The sequence below is a fragment of the Leiobunum rupestre genome, chromosome 9, assembly GCF_980474605.1.
Source record: "Leiobunum rupestre chromosome 9, qqLeiRupe1.1.hap1, whole genome shotgun sequence".
Lineage (NCBI taxonomy): Eukaryota > Metazoa > Arthropoda > Arachnida > Opiliones > Sclerosomatidae > Leiobunum > Leiobunum rupestre.
In genome coordinates this window covers 26,907,168-26,927,912 of record NC_143392.1, presented here as the reverse complement: position 1 = coordinate 26,927,912, position 20,745 = coordinate 26,907,168, and the positions used below count along the sequence as shown (strand labels likewise).

Sequence of the window (20,745 nt, the reverse complement as noted above, 5' to 3'; positions counted from 1 at the left end):
ATACCTCAGAAAAAATTGGAGTGAATAGAGTAGTATCAGTGCTACATCACGCAACGTCACCCATTCTTTTTCCTATAGAGAAAAAAACGCGCCTAAAATGGCGGCCATGGCCAAAGCTACGAGGTGATACTACTCTATTCAAGTTTGGTGTACTCGCTGTTGTTCAAAGATTGACCACAAGAGGGTTGACGTTTTATGGTATTACAATATCCGTGTTATATTTTAATATCTGCTATGCATTTCGGTTCAAAATTACTAAATATATGTATATTATTAAATTACATCATTGTTTTCTTGGTAATTGTACGACTTCCTGTGTTGTCCTGTCAACAAGAAAATACCTAAAGTACTATGTTAGAACTTGGACGAAGAAACACGGGGGCGTCTCGCGCGTAGCATCTACAGAGCTTTTTTAGCGGCGGAACTTTGTTACGGCTGCCGTGAAAAGGGGGAAGAAAAAGGGGGAGAAGTGATACAGATTAGGCGCCATCAGTGGGAGAGAGGTAAAATACGCTCTTTTTTTTAAGCGCGTGACCAAACACCATCTTCTAGTTTAAGCTAAAGGGTCAAAGTTTTGGAAGTTATTCAGCTGCAGTGACTAATTGTTTTTTTTTAAATTAAAGTTCGTTAATATATCTACTATTCCATTATGATAACTAAAAAATGCGTTGTCAAAAAATGTAAAAGTGATTCGCGGCATTATTAAAAAAGTTACGTGAAAGAAATGAATTTGATGCCTTGGCCAAAGCCTAAGAGATCTCTGAAATAAAGTTCAACTTGGATAAAATGGCTCAACCAAGCTGACTTTAATATTGAACGCGTATCCAAAAACACACGCAGGCTTGCATATCTGATAATAATTACATATTTTAAGCCATAAAGCAAATAAAAACTTACCAGAACTTTCTTTATTGGAGCCATGCGTTTTTCTTACGTTAATTAAACCTTCACAAACCTAGAGCAGACCGGCTCGGATTGGTCTAATCATGTGACCGTAAATAGCCAATAATTACTGACTCACTTTGGTCGCTAGCGACACCGCGCGAGATAATTAGGAAATAGGCAACCCGCAACAAAGCTTCGCCGCGAAATATTCGACGTGAGACGTCCCTGTGTTTCTTCGTCCAAGGTTAGAAATAAACCTTAATAAACCTTATGGAAAGTTAAAAGGAACCACCTATGGACTGCATTGTGAAAAATTAGATTAGTCCATTATGAAAAGTGATAAAAAAGCTAAACCCTAAACAAATTTGAAGAAATTTAAAAACTTACAAATAGCTCGTACCGATAGGTCTTCGAGAAAACAAAAAGACGAGAAACTTGGACAAAATATCAACCTTATACACGTAAATTTGATTTTAGCGAAGCATAATGGACAGCCGAAATTCATCTCTTATAAAAATATCAAGCAGACATGTTAAAGGTTCAATTTTAACGGCAAGAAATATCTAAAAGATGTTTGATGGTCCCCCAAAATTTCGCTGTTACCAGTGCCCGTAACTAGGATTTGGTTGTGTTAATAATAATCAGCTAGGCTAATACCCAAGCGAGGGGTAAGACACTCTGCGAAACGGTTTACACTGCCGTACCTTTGACAGTGCTAAATGGAACTCGTGAACTCTTGAAAATATGTACCTTTAACAGTGATAAATGCACGAACTCGGTGTACAGATTATCTGACACTGTCTTACCCCTCGTACCCAAGGCACCATCTTAGGCCTAAGTCATCAAGCGACTTTTGTTGGGGGCACACAATTGAAAAAAAAAAATATTGTACAAGTTTCTGCCGACTACAAATTTTACTTCCAATTATAAACTTGCTGGATACATTAATTGACTTTTTTAAGTCGTACAGTCTGAACGTCACTTTCTAATTAAGCTTAGAAAATGCAACGTTCTTCTATAACTAGGAGCGATTTTAATTTGAAGACGACAAACGAAAGGTTGGTTTTTAAAGTCCGTCGTAAAATAATGGCCGTTTGGCGCCGTTACGACTGCTGTTAAAAGGGCGTGATATTCGTTGAATAGAATATTAGGGCCGAGGAAAAGGCTGTCCAAACAAAAAATTTAATTAAGTTCATTTCCGGCACTGCGCTCCTTTTTCTCTGGCGGCAGAGACAGACTGTGGCCAGCCAGTAGCCAACTGGGCGGCCTTAATGATCAATACTATAAAACAACCCACCACACACATATATGGCAGAATAGCAAGAATAATAATGCGTTTGCTAACAGAATTGCCTTTATCGACAACTTTCCCTTTCCTCTACGAAATGCGACTGTTCTAAATGTCAATTATGAATCAATTTCGTTAAAATGCTGCTAGACTATCTTCAATGGAAAAAAGAAAACATTACGTAAAATTTTGTGTTTTTGTTTTCGATAATTTAAAATGCTTTTTGGTATAAATCTAAAATAAAATAATTTTATCTAGGGGATTATGTCTATTGGTGGGGGGATGAATATTTATCAACTGAAATTGGAAGATTATGTTTCATTTGATAAAGAGGAACGATATTGTACATGAAGATTTAGTGATGCTGAGAGTAGATTTTGGTCCATTAAATTGGCGTAAGCTGATTAAGTCTAGTGGTGGAGGAGTAAGATTTTGATTCACTGCATGGTGGAGGAGGAAGATTTTGGACTGCATGGTGGAGGAGGAACATTTTGGTCTAGTGGTGGAGGAGTAAGATTTTGATTCACTGCATGGTGAAGGAGGAAGATTTTGGACTGCATGGTGGAGGAGGAAGATTTTGGTCTAGTGGTGGAGGAGTAAGATTTTGATTCACTGCATGGTGGAGGAGGAAGATTTTGGACTGCATGGTGGAGGAGGAAGATTTTGGTCTAGTGGTGGAGGAGTAAGATTTTGATTCACTGCATGGTGAAGGAGGAAGATTTTGGACTGCATGGTGGAGGAGGAAGATTTTGGTCTAGTGGTGGAGGAGTAAGATTTTGATTCACTGCATGGTGAAGGAGGAAGATTTTGGTCTAGTGGTGGAGGAGTAAGATTTTGATTCACTGCATGGTGGAGGAGGAAGATTTTGGACTGCATGGTGGAGGAGGAAGATTTTGGTATAGTGGTGAAGGAGGAAGATTTTGATCCCCTGGTAGAGGAGGAAGATTTTGATCCCCTGGTAGAGGAGGAAGATTTTGATCCCCTGGTAGAGGAGGAAGATTTTGATCCCCTGGTAGAGGAGGAAGATTTTGATCCCCTGGTAGAGGAGGAAGATTTTGATCCCCTGGTAGAGGAAGAAGATTTTGATCCCCTGGTAGAGGAAGAAGATTTTGATCCCCTGGTAGAGGAAGAAGATTTTGATCCCCTGGTAGAGGAAGAAGATTTTGATCCCCTGGTAGAGGAGGAAGATTTTGATCCGCTGGTGGCGGATGAAAATTTTGATCCACTGGATGCATGAAGATTTTTCCATGTTTTGTGGATAAAGATTTAGTCTCACTTAATAAAAATCAGCCACTTTTGATGCCCTTTAAACTCATTTGAATCCTATTTAAGTGTTCCGAAACTTATAAACAACGTTACAAGTGGAGTGTCGAAGTGGTTAGCACTCTCACCTCGCAACAATTAGGAGGAGCCGGGTTTGATTATAGCTTGTAGCACTAGCTGAAAAGTCGGAACCACTCGTTGAGTTTTTAAGTTATCTCCCTTTTGGTTAAAGGGGTTTCCCCCTTCCATAAAAACTTGACCAGGTTAATCTCGAGCTTAATGGTAATAGTAAGTGTTGGAAGTTGTTGGCTCGAGTGTCTTGAAGGGCTTGCCACCACCCTCCTATACAATTTAACCCGGCCACTTATAATTGGATTCACAAGTCGCTAGTTGCATTACTTGGGTATTAGCTTAGCTGATTATTATTATTATTATTAAGCTTAAAGATCACTAGAGGGGAAAGTGAACTTTATTCCATATGTATTTTCCTTCCTTAAATTAGAAACGCTTAAAAACGAAACCAACATATGCAAATTCACGATAAAAAGTGACAGTTACCGTTTTTTATCAATAGGCAAATTACATTGGTGACGTCGTCAGTTTCGAATTGAAAGCGCTCTATTACTCCCATCTTTCAGTTAAGTGCGAACCCGACTTTAAGACGAAATAGAGCCGATCGTATTAATTAAATAATGACCTATTATAACCATAATATAAGCCCTACTCGCCACCGTAACGAACCAGGCGTTAAAAATGTACCCCCAAAGTTAAACCCTTTCCTGCAAAAAAAAATCGTTTTAAAATTTGCGAGGAGAGTAGAATCTACATGTTCTTCGTTCTTTACGCATCCCCGGAGGGCCGGAAAATCACGCCATAAGTTTAAAACTTTTATATTAGCCTCGTAGGCATTGGGCCTTAACACGGGAATAATGTTCGAACAAGAACGAAGAAGAAGCGAAGGGAAGAAAAAAAATCGACTCTTTTGAACGACTATTAGTTTGTTCTTGTTCCAGCGTAAAGAAAGGGGTATTACCGCACACTGGCTGGCTTCGGCAAAGAGCTATATAAATAAATGAGAGAGTTGGCCGGGATAAGAAATAGCCGCGAGGGTGAAACTGCGCCTCGGTTCCTCCTCGCTGCGAGACCAGATAGGAGATGAGGATGGAGAGGATGTACCTCTCGCGCCGGGCTAAAAAGAGGGAGCGGACCTGCGGGATTTGCAGTCGGGATGAGCGCTTGTTGGCAGTTTATGAGGTTTGCTAGCCACACACACGCGCAGAGAGCCGGGGGGCTCATTCGCTTCAGAGACGATTACGCAGCTGGCCTACTCGAGACACACACGAAGAAGCCGGAAGATGGAAGGGATCCGCGTGTAGATGCTATTTACTTTTATTCCGAGCGTTGCTAGACGATTGCTTTACCAACATATTTTATAAATATTTTCTATGAAAGTCATTGGTTTATAGAAATTCTACATAAATGATATTGGGATTATATAAATGATATGGGGATTTCATAGAAATTCTACATAAATGATATTGGGATTATATAAATGATATGGGATTTCATAGAAATTCTACATAAATGATATTGGGATTATATAAATGATATGGGATTTCATAGAAATTCTATATAAATGATATGGGATTTCATAGAAATTCTATATAAATGATAATGGATTTATAGAAATTCTATATAAATGATAATGGATTTATATAAATTCTATATAAATGATAATGGATTTATAGAAATTCTATATAAATTATAATGGATTTATAGAAATTCTATATAAATGATATTGGGATTATATAAATGATAATGGATTTATAGAAATTCTATATAAATGATAATGGATTTATAGAAATTATATATAAATGATAATGGATTTATAGAAATTCTATATAAATTATAATGGATTTATAGAAATTCTATATAAATGATATTGGGATTATATAAATGATAATGGATTTATAGAAATTCTATATAAATGATATTGGGATTATATAAATGATAATGGATTTATAGAAATTCTATATGAATGATAATGGATTTATAGAAATTCTATATAAATGATAATGGATTTAGAGAAATTCTATATAAATGATATTGGGATTATATAAATGATATTGGATATCATTGAAATTCTATATAAATGAAATTGGGATTATATAAATTATATTGGATTTTATAGAAATTCTATAGAAATGATAATGGGATTTTTTTGAAATTATTTATGATAGCCAGTTAGACCTCTATATTCTTATTAATTGAAAAACTTAGGAAGGTAAAACTTTAAAAGATAAATTGCTTTTAGATATTAGCAAGAATGTCATTAGCTCTACTTCGGGCGACTCCGGGTGAATGACTATATTGGCCGCCATCTTGGATTTTTTGGTATTTTGCTGTTGACGGCGAAACTGTTAGGTTAAGCAATAGTTGGGCGAATTTTCGTATATTTTAACCCAAACATTCATATATGTCTAAGGAATTATTTTGACATTAAAAACATTTAATTTTCAGTGAAGGTTACATTTATTTACACTCTTCAATGTCTTCGTCACCAGGAATGTTATCTTGTATGTATTAATTAATTAAACAACGGAAGATGATTCAAATTAAAGAGCTTCCTTATATGAGCTACAGAATTCTAACTTTGACAACATTTCAATTAGGTCTTTAGATCCATATTTTCTAGATAGACTTAATTGAGGACACGTAAGATAGTGATCTAATTATGGCTATTAATACGCTTGCTATTGCAAGAATATTTTTACCACCTAGCAAAGCTTTTAATAAGGATAAGAATTATAATCGAAATATTTTAATTAAACATATCGTACTAAGATAGCAGCGCTTGTCTTGAGGATTATATATTTTCTTCACCGGGGTCTTTTATCCTACTATTTTACTATTCTTTGTTTAGTTCTTGTTGAGCGATATTACGCAAACAAAGCACTTTGAATAGGAATCTCAGTAATTATGACCTTTTCCCCAAAATGATCATCTAAACGTCGTTTTAAATGTTCTTTCGTCCAGCTTTCGACCCCTAAATATTCCATTTCATTGCGTAATTTATATTTTAAGAAAAAATCCTTTCAAATTACCTTCCAGGAGATAAAACTCGGAGGGTCGGACATTCACCGAAAATGTGTACGGGATTTTGAAATCCGGGATTTAACGCTGTATCTCAAGATGGAGATTGGATATCGGGATTTATCGTCGGATTTCGGGATTTCATGACGGATTTCTAGATTTCCCGTCGGATTTTTTGATTTTTTGCCGTATTTCGTGATTTTTCGTTGGATTTCGGGATTTCTCGACGGATTTCGGGATTTTGAAATTACTCGATTTCTAGTCGGATTTCGAGATTGTCAAAAAATCCCCGGATTTCGAAGAAATCCAGGCTAAATTTCGGATTTCTTGGAAAGTGTACGGGATTTCTCTAAACGTCCGACCACTCGATAATTTGATTTCGGTGTTTTTGTAAACGTGGTATGATATCGGGCTTCTTCAGCGACATAATTGATACAAGACCCAATTCGTCGAATATTATCACCTCCAATACCGTCCTCTCGCTCTTGACACTTCTTTAATATCGAATCTTTAATTTTAATTGTTGTTGCAACAATTAAAATGAGGATTTTTAGACCTTTTGCATGGTTTAGCACAAAATAAATAGTGTTGTTTAAATTGGATTTTGCTACCATTTTTCTAGTTGTGGATTTATCTGCCACATTTTTTTCCGATTCGTATATTCTTTTATTATTAACTTCAATATCTCGCTTGGAAATGTACTTTAAACGACATGACACTTGAAGTGAAGTAACTTCGAGTTTACCATCGTTTAATCCTTTAAAGAAGCTACGCAAATAATACACGCATCCAAATTCTTTCGATGCTAAAACATAGCTTGTTTCCACTTGGACAAGGATGAAATAAAATACCCTTTAACCTTCGACAATAAACAAAAATAAAGTTTCAGGTTTCATATAACCACAGGCGTTTTCTCACCCACTCAGGCTCCCACACCCAAAATAATATTTCTTTTTGTTATAATTCGTACTTTAAAGGTTCTTTTTGAAAAATGATTCCCTTTTTATATAATAAAAAATAGTTTATACCCTAATCATATGAACTAAAATTTGTGACCATAGTTTACTATAAATTTAATTAAAATACGTCTATTAAAATATAAAAAATACATTCGTTAATTTTTTTTCTTTCAAGTAGTCGTTCATTACATATTTTGGTAATTAGAAACATCTTCTAGTTAAACAGTAAATTCCACAATTAAGCAGTGATATAAAAATACTAATAATCAGCTGGCTAATACCCCCTTGGCACCACCTTAGGCCTAAGTCATCAAGCAACTTATAAAGACATTAATTCAGGTGGCCGGGTTGTAATGCGTAGGAGGGTGGTGGCAAGCCCTTCATGCCACGCGAGCCAACAGCTCCCTACACTAACTATTACCGTTAACCTCAACAAGTGTTTATGGAAGGGGAAACCGAAGAGCTCTTTGTCCAAAATGTACAAGAATGTTTCACTTTCTAAGGAGGAAATTGAGTACAAATGATGTCATCGCGCAACAGGTAACGTCTACAAAGCGAGGGGTTGAGCATAAATAGGCTTTGAGGTTTGCGTTTTTTGAAATAAATCTCTAAAAGATATTAGAATTCAGGTCACTATGCTTTTATGATTAAATATTTTAAAATTTAGTCTGGATTAAATTAAAATAATAGTGATTTAATCATTTTAATAGTTATTTAATCATAATCGTAGTGAGTAAATAATTTTAATAGTTATTTAATCATAATCGTAGTGAGTAAATAATTTTAAGAGTGATTGAGTCATTTTAATCGTGATTTAGTCATTTCAATTACGATTTAATAATTTCAAATTTCAATTTAATCATTTCAAATCTATATTTAATCGCTTGAAATCTATATTTAATCGCTTGAAATCTATATTTAATCGCTTGAAATCTCGATTTAATCATTAGAAATCTCGATCTAATCATTTGAAATCTCGATTTAATCATTTGAAATCTCGATTTAATCATTAGAAATCTCGATCTAATCATTTGAAATCTCGATTTAATCATTTGAAATCTCGATTTAATCATTTTACTATCGGTTTAATTATTTCAATCTCGATTTAATAATTTTAATTTATATTTAATCATTTCAATCTCGATTTAATAATTTTAATTTATATTTAATCATTTCAATCTCGATTTAATCATTTCAATCTCGATTTAATCATTTCAATCTCGATTTAATCATTTCAATCTCGATTTAATCATTTCAATCTCGATTTAATCATTTCAATCTCGATTTAATCATTTCAATCTCGATTTAATCATTTTAATTTATATTTAATCATGTCAATCTCGATTTAATCATTTTAATTTATATTTAATCATTTTAATTTATATTTAATCATTTTAATTTATATTTAATCATTTTAATTTATATTTAATCATTTTAATTTATATTTAATCATTTTAATTTATATTTAATCATTTTAATTTATATTTAATCATTTTAATTTATATTTAATCATTTCAATCTCGATTTAATCATTTTAATTTAATCAAACTAATTATGATTTAATCTCATGAGGAGGGTGCCCTAATAATCGGAAGTTTTAAAGGTTTCCTATTATTTTTTTGTTAATTGTGGGATATTTTTCGAATTTTGAAAACAAGCTTTTACTTCTGGTACTATTTGAAACCAAAGCGGCCAAGGATCATATCAATATTAGATTGCACAACCAGACTCTGTTTATTAATTAATGTTAAATGGACTGCATTGCAAAGAGTTATAAAATACGCTAATAAGAAGAAAAGTCCATAATGAAAAAGGATAAAAAAGCTAAACCCTAAACATATTTAAAGAAATTTAAAAACTTACAAATAGCTCGGACCAAATTTCTGGCTATTTTATTTTATTTTATTAAGTTTTTCACTCGAAGATCTATTTGGTACGAGCAGGAATCCATACCTCTACTTAAAATGCTTACAATCTGCCGTATCGCGTATGGTAAGATCACTCGGACGGCTTTGGCCCCGCCAACGAGAGAAAAAATCCCCTCTGCGCGCGCTCCCCTCTCACGTTGTTGCTTGTTAAGTTAACATAGTGACGTCAAAAAAACCGTCAGCATTCCAAGTAGAGGTATGGATTCCTGGTACGAGCTAGTTGGTAAGTTTTTAAATTTCTTTGATTAGGGTTAGCTTTTTTTTTCTTTTTCATTATAGACTTTTCAACTTATTCGCGTATTTTATAAATTAATGACTGATAACCTTCCAATTACTTTAATTGCACAGGCGCCTGGCAATATGAAACTAAATTTCAACTAAACCATTTATCCCAACTTAGGGACTATTACGGGCTATTTTTTATTAGAACCGAGAAAGGTAAAGAGTCTTAACGATATCTGTATAAACAAACCGTTAACTTCTCGATTTAAAAGTCGTAATGATTGTCTTGGCCAATATTTTAAAAACGCCGGATAAGCTAGGGCGGTTCATCGAGTTGTCACCCTGCCAGCATTCCTTTTTATAAGCTAGCATTAGAGCCAGTTGTTTTGGGCCGATACAAGGGAGAGGAGGGGCCAACTCTTTGATCCGGTACTCTGTAATTCATCCTGACTCGATCATTATTGTAAATAACGATACTTTCACACGAGACACGATATACGTTGAAGTTCCGTTCAACACAAGCTTAACTGTCTCACAATATTATCATAAGTAATATAATAATGGTAAGCTTACCACGCGTTATATATTTTTTATTCCTTTATTTCTTACCTGTATATGTTTGACCTGACCACGAGTGGCTTACACCTTTCTACTTAGAATGCTTATCCTGGCGTATCGCGTATGGTAAGATCACTCTGACGGCTTTGGCCCCGCCTACGAGAGACAAAAATCCCTTCTGCGCGCGCTCCCCTCTCACGTTGTTGTTTGTTAAGTTTTAACGTCAAAAAAACCGTCAGCTCCATCGAGACGAAAATCTGCTGCGATAAGCATTCCAAGTAGAGGTATGGATTCCTGCCTTTGCTTAGAGCAAATTAAAAAAAAATTGGTGGAGTTGTAGCTTGGCGGAGTGGTTAGCACTTTCGCCTCGCAGGAAGAGTAGCCGGGTTCGGTCCCAGCTTGTGGCATTGGCTGAAAATTCGGAACAACTCTTTCCGTGTAGAGTTTGTAAGTTCCTCCCCAATGGTTTAAGGGGTTTTCCACCGAGTTCTCCCTTCCTTGAAACTTGTTGAGGTTTGCGGTAATAGTCAGTGTATAGGGAGCTGTTGGCTCGCGTGGCATGAAGGGCTTGCCACCTGAACTTTAAAAGTCGTTTGGTGACTTAGGCCTAAGGTGGTGCCTTGGGTATTAGCCTAGCGGTTTATTATTTTTTACCCAACGAAACCAAAAAATATGGAAATAGCGCCACCCGGTAGCGACTAAATGAACTAAACTTCCTACGTTATCTTGTTTATATTTAAGGCCAAGGCTTAGCGAAGATTCTAACCATGTCATAATGAAAACTAACACTTATTAACTAAAATAATGATGACTTATCGAATCGAAACAGGATTTAAATTATTTAAAAATATTCGTTTAATCTCCAAAAGTAATTTTATTTCAAAATTAAGATTTAAACGTGATTTATTGCGGAATTTATCAACATCCACGTACATTTTTCCAAGTATAATATGATAGTGTACAGTCAATCGTTGAAAATGACTTTATTTCAAGTTATTTATAATATGATTGGCTGAATTTGAATTTGACTGACCAATGGGAAAAGATAAACTGTCAACGGCTACTTAATTTCCTTATTATTAATTTGCTAATCCTTCATCTAATAGGCCTTTCTATAAAGTAACATTGGCCTTCTTGTTGCGTCACGGGTGACGTATCGATGACTTTTACTACGAAAAGCCCTGGACAGAAGTGTAAATTCGACCATGCACCCTGTTTTAAGCATAAACTGAACTGAATTTCTACGAATTTCGTGACGTATGAGCTACATAAAAACAAGTTCAGCAAGCGTAGCTTATTTTAAGCGGTAAGGTAAGAAAAACTTGTTTAGGTTAACGGTAATAGTAAGTGTAGGGAGCTGTTGGCTCGATCGCGTGGCATGCAGGGCTTGTCACCACCCTCCTACGCATTGTAACCCGGCCACCTGAATTAATGGCTTCAAAAGTCGCTTGATGACTTATGGGTATTAACCTAGCTGATTATTAAATACTTGAACGAGCGACTTACTTACGGTTAGTATGTTACTTACGGGCGCGTATAGAACACATGGTTAGCGTAAACCAACTTCCCTTTAGCCGGTAACAAAATTTATAAAGGAGGGTAAGGCTGCGTATAAATAGGACCTTAATTTAGTCTGTCGGCCATAAAATATTCAATAGAGCAGGTATTTAGGGGAGGATCTTCCTCGAAGACCAACGCTGGAGACAAAGAGCGGTCTTGTACGTAAAACGCGGCGAGGGTAGGAAAAAGGCATTTCAATCGGTTTACCCCCTTTGTTTGAGGTCGTTTAAAGGGGCTGACTTAATCGGTACCCCCGTCGACGTTTCCCGTGGGATCGGATTTCCTTATTAAAATATACAACATTCGGATGTTGGCCTATAAAGCCTCTGCTTTTCTGTAAAACGACCTTTGACGAACTGCGCCAAGACTCAAAGACGCCGCTTTGCTCGTTCAACTGGAGACGACGTCTTGACGCCGACAAAACACGCTTTCTCTACACGATTATTTTTGTTATGGGCAATTTTATCATTTTAATTTTTAAGAAAAATTTAAATCGGTTGGTGATTATGATCTCAATAGAATGTTTTATTTTAATATCAAACTAATACCGTGCTATTTGCATCTTTAAATTTTTTATGGGATTTACGTTCTTTTTATGGGATTTAGGTTTTTTTTATGGGATTTAGGTTTTTTTTATGGGATTTAGGTTTTTTTATGGGATTTTGATTTTTTATGACATTTTGGATATTTATGGTGTTTTGGATACTTATGGGATTTTTAATTTTCGTGGGATTTTGCCTATTTATGGGATTTGGGCTATTTATTGGATTTTGGATATTTATGGGATTTGGGCTATTTATTGGTGGATATTGGCTATTTATGAGATTTGAATTTTTATGGGATTTTGGGTATTTACGGGATTTGCATTTTTATGGGATTTTGGGTATTTACGGGATTTGCATTTTTATGGGATTTTGGGTATTTACGGGATTTGCATTTTTATGGGATTTTGGGTATTTACGGGATTTGCATTTTTACGGGATTTGGGCTATTTATTGGTGGATATTGGCTATTTATGAGATTTGGATATTTATGGGATTTTGGCTATTTACGTGATTTCTATTTTTTATGGGATTTTAAATTTTTTATTAGATTTTGCCTTTTTATCGGATTTTGAATTTTATAATTTTTTTAAGCAATTTCGATTTTTTTATGGAATTTAATTTCTAATTTTCATTTTATGACATTTAGATTTTTATGGGATTGTGGGATTTACAAATATTTCAATGCGATTGAGATTATTTAGTGAAATAAGAAACGAAATTACCACAAAAATGGGGTACACCTCGATCACGCTTAAAACCAATAAACGCAACTGTCTAAACGTTGATAAATAAAAGAATAGATTTACGCATAAATTAAACGCAGTCTCCCATTTTTATCCGCATTAAAGAGCAGTTAAGACATAAAGAGTGTCGTTACTTCGATTTTATCATTACAACGTCGCCTATCTCCGTGTCACTTGTCCGTACGGCAACAGGCGACAAAGGAATAGCGAACAATCCTCCCAAAGCCGGCCTTTAAACGCGCCGTCAAGAAACATCGTCTCAAGAAAATACGAGCGTACGGAAGCGCTATAGGTATAGTTCCGACCGATGCCGTTCGGGGGCGCTGGAGTCGACGCGTTTTCTTTTTTTCCTAGTTGAGGGGAAGAAAGGGGGCAAAGAAATTTCGTTCGGCGCGCTCCGAACGTCTCGGAGAGAGAGCAGCATCTGAGCCAGTAGAGGGGTTGGCTCGTTTTATCGTGTCAGAAACAGGCAGACACTCGCGCGGTTCGGATGTTCAGTCGAGAGGTCTCTTCGCCGGCACTAACCGTAACTTGTTTGCATTATGTAATGTACGCGATCTCGGGGACCATAAACACGTGGAACTCGTAAAAAAAGGGGCTGAACGCGTTGCTCGGTCGAGTGCTGCGATTGTTCAAGAAAAGGAAAATGCTTCGGAAAGCCAGAATTTTATCGGCATGACGCTAACCGAGCATTGTGCGGCCTGACAAAAAGTGGTTTTTTTTCAAGCTTATTTTTGGTGTTTTCTTCCCCGAAAGAGGGGGTCATTTTCGTAGATGGATAACCGAAGTAAAAACTGTCACTTCCCGCCAATCAAGGCTTCTCTCGCGCTATTCGCGTATTTACTATTGGCCGAATCTGTCACCGCGTTCACCGCACACGATGGTAAGATTCCATTTTTATACAAATTGAATTATCCAAAGGAGCTGTCACTGGTTAGATTGTTGTTAATGTTGTTTATTTGAGAATGGTTTGAAAACCAGTTTATAATTAGCTAAATTTATGGGTTGTCACAGTACCTGGAAATGCTGGAAACGTCAGGGGATTTGAAAATTATTCTTGAAATCAGGGAAACGTCCGGCAATATTTAGAACGAATTAAAAGGTTGGCGTTAGAAGTTTTATTATTAATATTTTTGGTGTTTTCTTAGCCCTTATAATAAGTGATATCAGTGTTATTTCCAAACGTATTTTATGGGTAATCTGGTAGCCATGCAAAATATTTTCTCTTGTAAATTGGTCAGGGGAAAACTGGAAAAGTCAGGCAGGGTATTTGAAAATGGAAAAACCATGAATTTCTAACTCAGCAACTTTGGTAGTTTGAATAATACTACAACTAGCCATCAAGCACCAGTTAAACCAAGTGGCAGCAATACGAAATTAGTTAATCCAACATAAATTGGGAACTTTATAAGTACTCCCCTTCAATAAATTAGTAGAGATAAACTTTATTGATTAACTTTACATCAACTCAAATATGTAGAAAAAGTGACGTAAATGTTTGCAGATCTTATAGAAACCCAAATATTATACTACAAACACACTGAATTCCCGAAGTTATATATTTGGGAATGGATTGAAGACAATAATTTAGTTATTAAAATATCCAACTCAGCAATTTTAGTATTTTGAAAAAAATTCTTAAATAATTTATTTATTACAAACTCAGTTCATAAAGTTAGCACTAACTAAACATTGAGCAAAGCTTTGTAATGTTTCCAAATCTTGGAAATCCAAACAGTATATCGGCCTAGTGCAAATAATCCTACTTCACGAAGGCGTTTTACTGTTGGAAAGGCACGTAAAAGCGTCTTAAATGTCATTTGACGCGATTTAGCCGGGCTCTTGAAAGGCACGGGAATTTCAAAAGCGACAATGGACCTAAAACCGAACTACAATGGATTAAGCTTCCATTTTATAGACCCCGTGTCCTACTTGAATGAATTGAAAATTACATAAAGATGAGTTTTACATGCGGGAGTATTTGTCCGGCATGAGCTATTGGACAGTGGATCATGAGCTTCGAATGACCGCTATAACAGGCGAGAGGGGGTGAAGCACCATTGTGAGAATGGCTGAATGGGCACCTTCCTCTCGTCCATTGTTGAGAAGGCCCGTTCCGAAACAAGCCGGTACCGGGGTCCCGTGTCTCTAGTTCCCCAGCATGACCGTCTCGGCGTTAGTGTATCTATTGAAATAGGCGGAACAGAAGGGACTGGCTCCCTCGAAATTCGGAAGAGGGGGGCAAATGAAAAATGGCTGTCAAAGCCTCCTTCCTCGGTATATCAGATTGCGAATCGAAATATAGGATGAACGAAAGATTACTTAGATAAGCGGAGACCTTCAAATACTTTTGGTCAGTTGGCGAAACTCGAGTTCAATTAGCAAAATCTAAATTTCTTTTGGGAATTTGGCAAACCATCAAATTTGATGGTTTGGTAAGTCAGCACAAACCAAGTTCATTGTGCAAAATAAAAACTGATGTTTTGATCAGTCAGCACAAAAATAGTTCAGTTTGCAAAATCAAAATTGATGTTTTGGTCTGTCAGCACAAACCTAGTTCATTTTACAAAATTAAAATTAATGTTTGGATCAGTCAGCACAAAAATAGTTCAGTTTGCAAAATCAAAATTGATGTTGATGTTTCGGTCAGTCAGCACAAACCTAGTTCACTTTGCCAAATCCTAATTGATGTTTTGGTCAGTCAGCACAAACCTAGTTAACTTTTCCAAATCCTAATTGATGTTTTGGTCAGTCCGCACAAACCTAGTTCACTTTTCCAAATCCTAATTGATGTTTTGGTCAGTCAGCACACACCTAGTTCATTTTGCCAAATCCTAATTGTTGTTTTGGTCAGTCAGTCAGCACAGACCTAGTTCATTTTGCCAAATCCTAATTGTTGTTTTGGTCAGTCAGCACACACCTAGTTCATTTTGCCAAATCAAAATTGATGTTTCGGTCAGTCAGCACAAACCTAGTTCATTTGGCAAGATAAAAATTGATGTTTTGGTCAGTCAGCACAAACCTAGCTCATTTTGCCAAATCAAAATTGATGTTCTGGTCAGTCAGCCTAAACTTAACCCAATTGATTAAAACCAAAATGGTTTTGGTCAAATGCTAAAATCAAAATTTTTGTTTTGGTCGTTGGCAAAAGAAATATCTTTATCATGGTCAGCTGGCCATCACTTAGCAAAATAAGTTTGGTCAGTTTGTTAAAATCTTTATGAATACCCAATATTATCGGTAACGTCACTCGCAAAAATATATTTGAAACTGCCGAAATAATATTCGCACTTTTAAAATATTTCAAATACTTAAGAGATCATTATTAACCATCATTGGGCAAAACGCGAAATAAATTGTGAGTTCTTCGGTTCGTTCCCATTTCTAGGCAATTTGTTCGAGAAATGGTCACTTCTCATATTGGCGAGAAGCCAACAAACCCGTGTCTTTCCGCTGGCCTGGACTTTTGCCGGTCGGTTGGACAACGTGGAAGAAATCTTTTCATCCTATCATATTTTTTAGGTAGTCTTCTTTCCTAACTCTAGATAGAAATGACTGTTATTATACGACGTAAGGTCGCGGATTGAAAAGTCCCTGAGGCTGCTCTTCCCCAAACCATTGAAAAGGTTGGGGCCGAATCTAGGCGGGGGTTTAAACCCCTTTCTTCATCGTATTGTCCCAGATAGTCCTTCTTTTTCGTTTCGCATTATGAACTGACATTCCACATTTTTTCCCCATTGATTTGGAGGTGAGCCCCTGAAGGGCAAAATGTAGCCCCCGCTATCTAGATAATATTGGAAAATGGTCCCGATATTTTATATAATAACAAACAGAAATCGCGCGAGCGGAACGACCATTGCGGGAAAAAAAATAACCTTTTTTCATTATTTTTATTTTTCGTTGAAGCTAGTCTATAAAAGTCTATTAGAAAAAGCACATTGCGTGTATCGAATTTTTTAGAGGTTTATTAAATTTAACGTTGCCTTTAGGTTAACAACTTCCCAGATAACATTACGGATACTTTTACTTCTATATGTAGAGCGTATGTAAAAATATATTAAAAAGTACACCTAGGAATTTCTAGTCGGTCTTATCTACTATGTTTTTAGAGCTTTTTAATGGCGTATTTCTAAAAAAAATTAGAACGCTAATGCATTTTTTGCAGGGAGAGTCTAACGTGGTGGAATAATTTAAATTACTTTAGCTAGCTTTATAAGCGTGTAATTAAGTCTCGACGTTTTAATAATAAAAAGTTACGAAATATTGTATGGTGAAAGGAAACACGAATTAAAAAGTCACAGTTTTCAAAAGTAATTTAAGTTACTTGTGAGAAAAGGTAAATTTATCAGATAGCTTAGCAAAAGGGGAATTGGAATAAATTCGAAAGGAAATCGGCGCAAATTAGAAACGAAATCTGCGATAATTTTATAGGAAATCAGCGCAAATTAGACAGGAAATTGGTGCAAATTAGACATTAAATCGGTATAAATTTGAAAAGAAATCGGCGCAAATTAGACAGGAAATCGGTATAAATTTGAAAATAAATCGGCGCAAATTAGAAAAGAAATTGGCGCAAATTAGACAGGAAATTGGCGCAAATTAGACAGGAAATTGGCGCAAATTAGACAGGAAATCGGCGCAAATTAGAAAAGAAATCGGCGCAAATTAGAAAAGAAATCGGCGCAAATTAGACAGGAAAGCGGCGCAAATTAGACAGGAAATCGGTATAAATTTGAAAAGAAATCGGCGCAAATTAGAAAGGAAATCGGCGCAAATTAGAAAGGAAATTGCGCAAATTAGAAAAGAAATCGGCGCAAATTAGACAGGAAATCGGTATAAATTTGAAAATAAATCGGCGCAAATTAGAAGGGAAATCGGCGCAAATTAGAAAAGAAATCGGCGCAAATTAGAAAAGAAATCGGCGCAAATTAGAAAGGAAATCGGCGCAAATTAGAAAAGAAATCGGCGCAAATTAGAAAAGAAATCGGCGCAAATTAGAAAAGAAATCGGCGCAAATTAGAAAGGAAATCGGCGCAAATTAGAAAAGAAATCGGCGCAAATTAGACAGGAAATCGGTATAAATTTGAAAATAAATCGGCGCAAATTAGACAGGAAATCGGTATAAATTTGAAAATAAATCGGCGCAAATTAGAAAGGAAATCGGCGCAAATTAGAAAATAAATCGGCGCAAATTAGACAGGAAATCGGTATAAATTTGAAAAGAAATCGGCGCAAATTAGAAAGGAAGTCGGCGCAAATTAGAAAATAAATCGGCGCAAATTAGAAAATAAATCGGCGCAAATTAGAAAATAAATCGGCGCAAATTAGAAAATAAATCGGCGCAAATTAGAAAATAAATCGGCGCAAATTAGAAAATAAATAGGCGCAAATTAGAAAGGAAATCGGCGCAAATTAGAAAGGAAATCGGCGCAAATTTGAAAAGAAAGCGGCGCAAATTAGAAAGGAAATCGGCGTAAACTCGAAGAAAGTCGATAGTATCTTAAAGTTTAAAACAATAGTCTTATCTAAAGCTATAATGCCTCTCGATATTAATTCCGTTCATTTCGGTAACATCAACGATAATGGGTTGAAAGAGGTGATGAGACCCGCGAGGTTAAAACCCACTGTTTGCTTTATATAGTTGCAGAATCCAGTCTATAAAGAGTTATTAACGGCGAGTCCGATCCCCGCCTTTGCTTTAAATGTCAGCTGACGATCGAGCCTTCACTATTTAATCACTATGTAATCTGACGTCAATTTTTTATGGCGGACTATTAGTTTTGGGGGGTCGCTATGACAACCATGTATTTGAGAAATTGACGATGATATTGGCCGCGTATTTTTTCCGCTGGCCGGCCTGGCGCGGTCAGAAATTAGTCCCGAAGGTGGATTCTTTAGTCGGATAAGCCGCGAAGCGAGTGTGCATAGCGTACCTTGGCAAAGATGGCGAGAGGTCACTGACTGACTGCTCGGAAATGATTAAGGAGAGCCCGGATTAAATGAAACCTTCCTATTCTAAATGGATCAGGCGGACAGAGAAGCACGCTGCTGACGGAGGATACCATTTTTATGGTTTTCTAGAGAATTCAATCACGCGGATACCACTAAATTTTCATCTTAGAAATAACCCCTACTTTCTACTCAATTTTGAAATTTTTGTATGGACAGTAGCGATTTTATGGGTTGCGAGGCTCTAGGCAAATATATAAAGTTCTTAAAACGCGAGGTAATATTGTAACAGTTCAGAATTCTTTACTGCAATGACTTAATAAAATTTTGGACCTAGGATTAATATTGGATCGAATCATACTCTGGAAAGGATCAAACTTTAATCGAAAATAGTTTTAATCCAGAAAGATTTAGCAAATTTGAAAATAAAATAATTTGATACAGTACGATTTGTTAAAATTTTTATACAAAATATTGTAATCCAATAAGATTTGTTGATAATACAATTATTTGACAAGAATGAATTAAATTGGTATTTATCCCCATTTAATATGGGAAGGTAAACTTATAGGAAAACAGGCAGAAGAAAACCTAGGCCTTTAAGGTTATTTTGAAATTCCCCTTTTCAGTACAAAAGTATCAGTACAATATTAGTATCTAATTTCGTGTAAATAGTAACTTTAAGGAATTAAATTTTTCTATTCCAATTAAATAAAGGAACGAAATAACTTCCATTTCACGGACCTTAAACCGGCATTTTTGAATAACCAAATACGTATTTCTCTATATTCGTCATTCCAGAAATATGAAAAGTGACGTAAAATATAAACAAAAATCCGGGGTTCATATAAAGTTCGGTTAGAAATATCAACGAAAAGTTTAATTACATTTTTGAAACTTACGGGAGGGACCTTCATATACGGGGAAATGCGGCTAATTTTTAATATAATCTGAAGTGAATATACACAAGGCAACCGGTTGAGCCACTCTAATGTAAGTAAAAGAGAAAAATGCGGAGGGGTGGGAATTGTTGTATAAATGTAACGCTCTGCTTTAGTTCCAAAACCAAGTATCTCAAACACTTCTATTTACTTTTAAAAATCATTTAAAATTTAACAAAATCATATTTCGTAATAATTTTTAAAACTGGTAAAAATATCGATAAATTTCTAATTTATTTTTGGTCCTGACAATAGATTTCTTCAAAATGGTTAACATTTTAGCAATACATAAAATGATGTGTGCCTGTTTTTGCTTTATAATTTGTGGGGCAATTCTTTCATATTCTTTGTGAAAAACTGAAATAGGACATTTATTTGTAGATAGACACCTATAAAATATTTATTTTTGCACAAAATAAATCAATTCATATAGTATTTTTTAAATACTTGCTTTGAGAAGATCAAAATGAAATAGAATTTTCTATTACATGTGCCATTAAAATTATATCGATTTATAAATTAAAATTCGATCGACCCAATAGATATACAGGATAGGCCAGTCCTCTTAAACCGAGGGGATATTCACTTAAGTAAAAAGGTGTACAAATCATAGGTAATCTCGGAAAGTCACTTAAAATAATCACCGGAAATCATTGAAAAATTGTCAGTAATCACTGGAAATCACCGAAATATTATGAGACATCAATGGTAAACACCGAATATTTTACGAAAATCAGAATTCAGGTGTACAAAATATTTACGAGTGTGCAGATTGAACCTCTACATTCCCACAAGTTTCCTTTACTATTAT

General features: G+C 35.6%; 1 protein-coding gene across 4 annotated transcripts in view; it reads left to right on the top strand.

The window, feature by feature from the left end:
- unc-5 (netrin receptor unc-5) overlaps window positions 1-20,745 on the top strand; it is a 195,076-nt gene that overhangs the window by 66,226 nt on the left and 108,105 nt on the right. For 3 of the 4 annotated variants that reach the window (XM_090159045.1, XM_090159044.1, XM_090159042.1), the window contains exon 1: window positions 13,491-13,927. The exons of the other annotated variant lie outside the window; for it this stretch is intronic. In XM_090159045.1, coding sequence (XP_090015171.1) covers window positions 13,819-13,927 — 109 coding nt within the window. In that variant the 5' untranslated portion in view covers window positions 13,491-13,818. Of the gene's footprint in view, window positions 1-13,490; window positions 13,928-20,745 lie in introns of those variants that run through there. 4 annotated transcript variants of the gene reach the window in all.